This window comes from Scyliorhinus torazame, chromosome 14 (genome assembly GCF_047496885.1).
Source record: "Scyliorhinus torazame isolate Kashiwa2021f chromosome 14, sScyTor2.1, whole genome shotgun sequence".
NCBI lineage: Eukaryota > Metazoa > Chordata > Chondrichthyes > Carcharhiniformes > Scyliorhinidae > Scyliorhinus > Scyliorhinus torazame.
The window spans coordinates 177,403,605-177,413,113 of NC_092720.1; the positions used below are offsets into that span (position 1 = coordinate 177,403,605).

Here is a 9,509-nt window from a genome sequence, read left to right on the forward strand (position 1 = left end):
AACGTTTCTGTCTCTTTCACTTCCCTTCTCGATGTTCTACCTTCTTCCCTGCCTCCTTTGCCCTTGTTCAGGCCGTTAAACTGCACAAAATCGTTTGCCTCTGCGGGTGTGTTAAAGTAATGCTCCTTGTTCTGCATCGTTACCCAGAGCCTGCTTGGAATAACATTATACTAATCATTATTGCACAAGTAGGCTTACATTAACACCGCAATGAAGTTAATGTGAAAAGCCCCGGAGCGGGATTCACTAATTCCAGGGCAGAGTGACCATGCCATCGTAACGCCATCGCAAGGACTAATTCTGGCACATAGCCAGAGAGACCGGCCCGCCGATCGTTGGCCCCGATCGCGGGCCATTCCTCCCCTCCCAAAAGCTGACACCCGACCCTTCAACGCCGAGGTCCCGCCGGCTCAGAGCAGATTAGAACGGACCCAGCGGGCATCGTTTTCCTTTTTACGGCCCCTCGGAGAATCGTGGGGGCCTGCGTAGAATGGCCGCCGACCAAGCCGGCGCCAAAGGCGCCGATTCGTCGCTCTGCGGAGAATCACCTGCCGGCATCGGGCCCGCGTAGGACGGCCCAGGACCACACGCCAACCACGCCGGCGCCAACTACGCCGATTCTCCGCTCTGCGGAGAGTCACGTGCCGGCATTGAGGCGGCGTGGCACGGGCGCGGGGATTCTCCGGTCCAGCCCAGGGCTGGGAGAATCCAGCCACCTGGTCGCCACTTTCCGGCCCCTGTTCAGGTAGAATTCAGAGGGAGAATTCAGAATGTAAAAATTGGCTAACAGCACGTCTTTCTGGACTTGTGGGAGGAAATCGGAGCACTGGAAGGAAACCCACGCCGACAGGAGCAGAACATTCAGACTCCATGCAGACAGTGACGCAAGCCGGGAATCAAAACTGGGATCCCGGAGCTGTGACGCAACAGTGCTAACCACTGTGCTACCGTGCTGCCTCTAAAATGAAAGTGGCGAATATGGGCAAACGAATCGTACCCCATTCTTGGGCAGGGCTGATTTTCCCTGATTAAACTCGAACATGCATTTCGTCATGTCCGCCACAAAGTGCTGATATACCCTGAGATTCTGTCCTTCTGAGGGATTCAACCTCGTCTGTATCGCCCACCTTAGCACCCTCTCATGATCGTGGTGTCAGTATTGTTTCCCAATGTCCTGCCTCGGTTTCGGCTTAAGCATCCTGTGTGATCTGTCACAAGGGTCGCGGAAGCTGGCTCTCCCAACTAGGTTGCCCAGCATTTGGGCGATATAGCCTGTTGCGACTCTGCCCTCAATACCTTCTGGAAGGCCCACAATCTGAATGTTCCAATGTCGCGACCTGTTTTATTCATCCTCGAATTTCCCTTTTAAATTCCCTTGAGCCGCCACCAACGTTTTAACAACTGCTTCCAGTGCGATGATCCTACCGCTCTGGTCCGTCGAGATTTTCTCCAATTCGTGGTTTGTTTTTCCTGGGCTTCCACCTACTTCGCCAAAATAGATAGCTTTTTGCATGGTAACCATCACCTCTGTCACCACCACCTTGACCGCCACATAGACATCGAACCTTTTCGCATCTTTCATAGCGGTCAGTACTTCACGAGGAATGGCTTCCATCCTTGGGGCAGCACGGTGGCCTAGTGGTTAGCACAGCTGCCTCACGGCGCTGCGGTCCCAGGTTCAATCCCGGCTCTGGGTCACTGTCCGTGTGGCGTTTGCAAATTCTCCCGGTGTCTGCGTGGGATTCGCCCCCACAACCCAAAAATGCGCAGTGTAGGTGGATTGGCCACACTAAATTGCCCCTTAATTGGAAAAGATAATTGGGTAATCTAAGTTATTTTAAAAAAGGAACGATTTCCATCCGTGTACAGGTGCGGGGGGGGGGGGCTGGCTGGTGCTTGTGTTGTCGGCCGCCCTCTCTACTGAGTGGCCAGGGGCACTCGCCTCGTGGTCCGCCGGCTCCTCTGCCTACTGCTCATCGCCTTTTCCTCGCCACTTCATTACGCTGGAATTCAAATTAATGTCTTTTATTTTCTCAGTTAAGGTTAAGTTGCTTTCGAATTTCATGGCAAAAGTCGTCCAGAAGTGCCCATTTGGTTCTGGTCTAGACGAGAGGCACCTCATCTGTGTCCATTCAGCAAATCACCGTCAGTGGAAGTCTGCCAACGACCTTCTGTTGTATATTTCCAAAGTGGTTCCCACGTTGGGCGATGTAATTGGGCTTCTCAAGCGATTAGGGGCTTTTTAGGGATACAAATTGAATTGGGAGAACAGAGAGTTATTTTTGGTCTCCTGTCGGGGATGGTAGTTGGCTTTGGGCGTTTACTGTTTCGTGTGGCTACTACTCAATTCAGGTATCTGGGATTGCAGGTGGCTTGTGATGGCGGATTTTAACCATGCCAAGTTGCGCCTAAATAAAACCTTTTGTCAGATTCAGGATGCTTTTCGCAGCCATGCTCTGAGTACCATTTCAGGGCAAAGAACATGATTTTACTGAGCCGGCGAGTTCGTCCTTGGAACGGCTGTACAAGCAGCCAGAGACAGGGGTGAGGAAGATACAGAGGAGGCAAAAGAACTAAATTGACAAGGTTTCGGGACACTGCGTCACCTCCGTCTGGACAGGGAACCAGCTCATAGAAAGGAGGGGGCGAGGGCAGCAATGCGCAGCAGAGGGTGAGGAAGAGACACCAGAAGAGCGGGCGTAAGTATGGGTTAGATCGAACCTGGGAGAGGGCCACCACAATAGCAGGAAAGCTAGCACAAGGAGGTAACAGTGAGAGGGAGGCCGAGGAGCATCTCTCACATGGGTCAGCACATCTAGTGCCCGGGGACGGGGGGGGGGGGGGGGGGGAAGAGACACGGTGTCAGAGTGGGGGGAAGGCAGTAATGTGGACAAAAAGGGGAGCTTTGGGTGTTCAGCCACAGTGGTAGGGGGAAGCAAAATAACGGGGGGAACAAATCGACCATGGTCGGAAGGTCTGTAGACTGGCTTCATCAGGTTAATCTCACAAACGGAAACGGAAATGGAAGCTCGATTAGGGCTTGGAGAGGTCATGGGAACCATCAATTCACTGCAGTCCAGGAAGACGCTGGGATCCGTGGACGTCTACAAAAAGTTCACAATGGCACTGACCCTGCACTTGCAGGAGATGTTCGGCGACACACTAGCGAGGGAACCCTGCCACCGACTCTAACACAGTCCGCAGTACTACTGATATCCAAGAAAGACCAAGACCCAAGGGCACAGTAAGCAGCCACTTTTGACAGTCCCTAAACTAAGGGAAATTCAGGAGTGCATGTGCTCACCTAAATGTAGTACACACAGGAGGCAGCCATGTTCGGTGGACCCATGTAAAAGGGAAACCCGGAGCACAGGGGCTCGGCCTCATTGTGAGAATGGTGACCGCGGCCATTTTGGATGGAGCGGAAACAAAGGGAAGACGCGGAGTGAAGGGGTGCATTCACAAGGTAAGCATGGTTGAATACACAGGGCGGGGTGCGGTGGGGGGGGGGGGGGCGTCAGAATAGTCACCTGAAACGCCGGGGAACGTAACGATCTGGTGAAAAGACCCAGACTCCTCATCCATCTAAAAGGTATGAAAGCTGACATTGTCTTCCTCCAAGAGATGCACCTGAGGGAGAAGGACCGACTGTGCGTCAGGAAGGGTTGGTTGGGTGAGGCCTAACATTCCACCTATGGGACAAGAGCTAGGGAGTAGCCATATTGATAAGTAAGAGGACGGTTCTTACTGCGGCGAGGACAGTTGCGGACCAAGTGGGATGGTACGGTCAGCAGTGTCTGAGAGAGGGCACCCGTGGTCCTTGTCAGTGTGTACTCTAGCAACTAGGACAACGCAAACCTTGTAAAAAAGATCATGGCGCAATTCCGCGACATAGAAACACACCAGCTGATCATGGGGTGGGGTGGGGGCATTTGTAAAGCTGTACAGGACCCAGTGACGACAGACGAATTCCAGAACGTGGAAATCGAGAGGCATGGCTCGGGAACTGGGGACGTTTATGGAATAAATTTGGGCTGAGGGCTCATGGAGGCTCATGCACCCGGTGAGAAAGGTTTTGCGTTTTTCTCGCCAGTACACAAGGTCTTCTTGGTAATGGGTAAATCGGTGCTTCCAGATTGTCAGAGTGGAATACTCCGCAATTTTTTATCTCCGACCATTCTTCACATTACATAAATGATGAGATTTCACGACAATCGTTAATTGTTTTATGGTCATCGTTAAATTTATTTTTAAATTCGGTTCCAATTTGACCAGCGATCTGGGCTCCCAGAACATTCCCCTGGGTCTGATGAAGTGACAATACCATTTCGCCATGTTGGTCAACGCTACCAAAGTTTGAAGCTTATTTGATCAACTCTTACAGAAATACCTGCACGTCCGGGAAACTCCACGATAGTTAAATTCGTATCACTCATTTGGAAGAGTGGCAAATGCCGTTATGGAATAAGCTCATCGCAGGGCCCATGCTTAAGTTCAAGGTAATCAGGCGGAGTCAACATGATTATGGGCACAGCAAGTCATGTTTCAACAACCTTTTGAAGTTATTTTATGGGCCGACATGTGTTGTCAATCAAGGGGAAACCGTGGACGTGCTATAGTTAGACTTCCAGAGGGCATTTGGTCAAGTGCCGTATCAAAGATTATGGCGTAAAATAAAAGCTCATGGTATGCCAGTAACATGTCGGCAGGAATAGAAGGTTGACTCGCTCGCCGGAAACCGACTGTCGATATGATTCGTTATTTTTCAGGTTGTCAAAATCCAACAGGTAATGAGCCACAGGGGCCAGTGCTGGGCCTCATTATTTACAATTTATGCAAATGAATTGGATGAAGATATTGGTGGAATGCTTACTGAATTTTCTGATGACACAATGATGAGAACGAAATTAAGCTGTGCTGAGGAGATGAGGTGGGTACAAAAATATGTAGATCGGAGAAGTGAGTGTGGCAATTACCTGGAAGATGGAGCAAACACGGAACAAAGTTTAATTGTCGAGTTTGACAGGAAGAATAAAAGAAAGTTATATTCTCTGAATATTGAGAATGTGCAAACGTCTGAGATGTAGAGCAACATGGGTGTCCTAGTTGATTAATTGCAAAAGGCACTGCTCAAAACTAGAAAACCTAATCAAAATAGAATTTGCAGTGCAGAAGGAGGTCTTTAGTCCCAATTTAGTGTGCACCGGTCCTTGGAAAGAGCACTGCACTTAAGACGCACACCTCCACCATATCCCCGGAGCGCAGTAACCCCACCTAATATTTTGTGGAGACAATACACCTAACCTTCACATATTTGGACTGTGGGCGGAAACGGGAGCACCCGGATGAAACCCACACTGACGCGGGGAGGACGTGCTGACTCCGCACAGCCAGTGACCCAAGCCGGGAATCGGACCTGGGACCTTGGCGCTGAGAAACTGCCATGCTAACCACTGTGCTACCGTGCTGCCCCACGACATAAGAAAATGTTTGCATTTATTACGACGGGAATTGAATACAGCTTGAGGCTAGTCGTCAGTTATAAAGGTGAATCGGTGCCATCGGGGTATCATCAAACGCCAGTAAACCAGAGTACTCAGATTCAAATCCTGCCACTGCAGATCGTGAAATTTGAGTTTAAAAAAAATCTGGAATTTAAAGTCTAACGATGGCCATGACACCATTGTCGTAAAAACACATCTGGTGCACTAATGACCTGGCCTGGCTTACAATGATTCCAGTTCCAAAGGAACCTGGTTATGTCTTAAATGTCCCCTGAGCGTGATGGACAATACATGCTGGACGCCTCCGTCCCGTGGAAAAACATCAGCGAAGTTATTTCTGGAACACTGTGTGCAGTATTGTCACCTACGTTAAGGGAGGGTTCATTGAAATATGCGATCCTGTTTTTTTTTTAACAAGATAGCTGCGCAGAGGATGTTCCCTCTTGTGGTTGAATCTAGAACAATTTGAAAGTATGTTGTCAGATGAGGTGCATTTCTTTCGTTCACAGGGTCTGAATCTTTGGGACCGCCTGAAAAGGTGGTGGAAGCACAGTCTTTGATTTTATTTTTAATGGAGCAGGTGGATAGATTGTTACTCAGCAAGGGAATAAGAGCTGTGCGGCGGTAGACAGGCTGCAGATATGAGGACAATCTCAGACCAAGTATGAACTTCTAAAATGGCAGGTCAGGCGTCGAGGGCGACTGGCCGATTCCTGCTCCTTGTTCCTATGTTCGTACGCTGCATCTCGTCCTACACGACCTAGCTGTGCAGCTGATGTGCTCACCTTCAATTGAAATAGCAAATAGAAACCCAAAGTTTAGCATGGAGTTCACCTGACCCACAACTTTTAATAGATTGCGGATTGGGGAGCATACGTGCAGGTGTGGTACAGCAAAATGGAAAACTATTTTTTAAAGTAAAACAATGTTTATTCTATGAACTCAAGTTAACGTTTTTAAAACATACAGTGAACATCTTAGCAACCATCAATTTAAATACAACCCCAAAGAATACAACACTAAGTAATCCTTAATAACTTCCCAAACACCTTCCAGAAGACAAAGAGAACACCTTTTAACAGAAGCACATTAGGTTTACATTTACTACTGAGAACATTTATAATTCTGAATTCACCAAATGATCAAAAGATAGTCTTTTCATGGCAGAGATATCAACAGTGCATCTGCTCTGTCTGGCTTAATCTCCAAGAGTGAAAACGAAGCTAAAACACACCCTGCAGCAAACCGCCTAAAATGAAAGTAAAAAGCAGACAGACAGCCCAGCTCCACTCACCCTCTGGCATTACTGATAAACACCCATTTCTTAAAGGTACATTTCTTAAACACACATTTCTTAAAGGTTCTCTCACATGACAGTATTGACAATGTAAAGGTATGGGAAATGTATCGATATTTGCTTAATATTTAAGACCATTTGGCGTATTTTGTGAGGAATGTTTTTCTGCAACCTTTGCGTTTTTTGAAATGGTGAACTTGTTCTGCAAAAAACACAAATTGCATCTTTTGCTCCAAGTCTGATTTGTAGTTTAGTCTGCATATGTTTTTATTTTCACTCTTATCGATGTTTTACGAGAATAATATTACAATTTATTTCAATAGTATGCTGTTGTGCAAACTCTGCACATCTAGATAAATAATAATCGAGGCATTAGGCGAGCAAGATTTATTACTACATGTTCTAATTTCTACCTTTAGCTTTCCAATTACGAAATCAAATTTGAATATTTTGGTCATTGTATTTAATTAAGTGAAACCTTATTGAAGACAATCATTTTCCTATTTTCCTTTCACCTGCTTTCAAAACTGAGAAATCCAAAAGCAACTTACTCGTAAATTTACAAGCCCTCTTCCAGATCGATGGGCGTTACATATTGTCAACATATTTTCCCATTCAGTGTAAACAGATACTTTATCCCATTCTTAAGCTCCTCTCTGAATTTGTTTTGTGTCAGTCCATAGATGCAAGTGTTTGTGCAGGTACTCAGAAGTTGCAGCATGAATGCAACCTGCTGGGCGATATATATAGGGCTACTGAAATATTTGTCTGTGTAATAAAAGTTCATAACCGACCAGTTTACGGAATGCACAAGATACGTCATCCACAAGATTATGAAATTGGCGGAAATAGTGAAAAGCAAAACCATGGATTTCCTCCGATTTTTCATCTCTAGGTCATTCTGATTTTCATTGTTGCTGCGTAGCCCCTTGCGGATTCTGTTTGCCACTATGATATGCCTCACAGTCAAAGCATTGGACAACAATATCAAAAACATTGGTAATACAGGGGTGATGATACTGTCAATCCACTCGAATATCTCCCACAAGGGGGAAGTTAGATAATCAGCCGTGGGGACGCAATTCCACGCGATGTTATCAATTATAAATTCAGGTTCATTGATGTAGTAAAAGGGAACGGTCCTCAGGCAGCTGAGGACAAACACAGCACCGATGACGACTGTCGCAGTTTTCTCCGTGCAGTACTTTGACTCTAGCTTCTGGCAGCAAATTGCCACAAAGCGGTCAAACGTGAAGGCAACAGTAAACCAGACAGAACAGTCCACAGTTACAATATATGCCACAACATTTACAATGCACACTGGAGTCAAAAATAGAAAACTGGGTGGGAAGTACATGATGTTAATCCGGTGTAATATCACATGGATGACTACCACAGTGGTATCTGCCACTGCCATTGCCACGAGATAGCGAGTAATGCTTTTGGATAACCCACACTTTCCTCGAGAAAGGATCACAATTGCTCCCACGTTGACTGTAAGTAAAAGGGAAATTAATATTTATCGCATGCCCGTCGCAAAATATTTGTTTTAGAATGATTTTATCACAATTAAGAAACCATTGGAATTTCAGGGGCTCTTTCGTTCTTGGTTAAATAAACTTTAATTGTGGAAATATACTTGTTGGGAAAGGGAATATGCGACAAATGCAAGGCAGCGCTAGATGAGCTAAAATTGAGAGTAACTTGATCTACGAAGTATATCGCTTTGCTGAATTAATTCAGGAACACCATTCTGGTATTTCTGGAGCAAACGTGTGCGTAGAAAACAAAGGTTGTCCAGTATGTGGAAACAGTGCATGTATAAAATGAATCGTGCGAAATAACTCCGACCTGTTGGAATATGACCTGCACAACATCCCGAGTGCACATTCGCCCTGTTCGGATATCTTTGTCAAAACTTCGAATTCTCAGGTGATTGATTGGTTTAGGTTTTAACCTTCGGCGAGAAAAGGAATATATAGCGGTCTGCGGATCGCTATCGCCCGTTTTCCACGATCAGTGTCAGCATCGCCCCTTCCAACACCATTGACCACTAACCTGCAGTCGGCGGCAGTAAGAATAGCAACACTTTTCCGCATTTCCTTTTCAGTCAAACAAAGGTAAAATGCCAGAATCCATCAGAACAAATTTCAAAGCAAATTACTGTTTGCTTTCTGGTCAATTCACAGTGTGTGACATCCGAGGGACTTTTCGCCTGTAGCCATTCTCGGCTCAACGATACGGTGAACGCGAACTAAATATTATCATTTGTATGAAAAGTAATATTGACCAAGCAAAACAAATGTTTCCACCCTTAACTAATAACACCGAACAGGTAATATTTTCGTACTGATGGTCAACTGCACTGAAACGTTTCAACTCACTTACCAGGAATACCGACGGCAGCAAGAACTGGGTAATAAATGAGGTCTATCTGGTAAATTACAGGGTGCTCCATGTTTTGCTGTGAAGCACGAATGTCTGTTCTGCCAAGTCCTGTGCTTCGACCGTGCCAATGTAGAAGATGCTTAAAACCAAAATCTATCCTCTCTGGAGATTGTCTCCTGGGGATTTGTGCAGTGATGTGAGTTATATCCGACGCCAGAAGCTGATTAATGCATTGACTTTACCCCAAAGACTCTTGCGTAACGTGAAATATACAGAAGAGTCGATGCAAAACACATATTGGAAATTTTTTCAAGTAGAAA

General features: G+C 46.3%; 1 protein-coding gene across 1 annotated transcript; it reads right to left on the reverse strand.

Annotated features, from left to right (window-relative positions):
- Positions 1-6,462: 6,462 nt before the first annotated feature.
- On the reverse strand, positions 6,463-9,251 carry LOC140389367 (probable G-protein coupled receptor 139). Its single transcript, XM_072473530.1, has 2 exons — positions 9,190-9,251; positions 6,463-8,295 (listed from the first exon to the last, which is right to left on the reverse strand). Exon 2 carries the CDS (start codon positions 8,216-8,218, stop codon positions 7,400-7,402), a length of 819 nt encoding a protein of 272 aa, XP_072329631.1. The 5' UTR covers positions 8,219-8,295; positions 9,190-9,251; the 3' UTR covers positions 6,463-7,399.
- Positions 9,252-9,509: the final 258 nt, after the last annotated feature.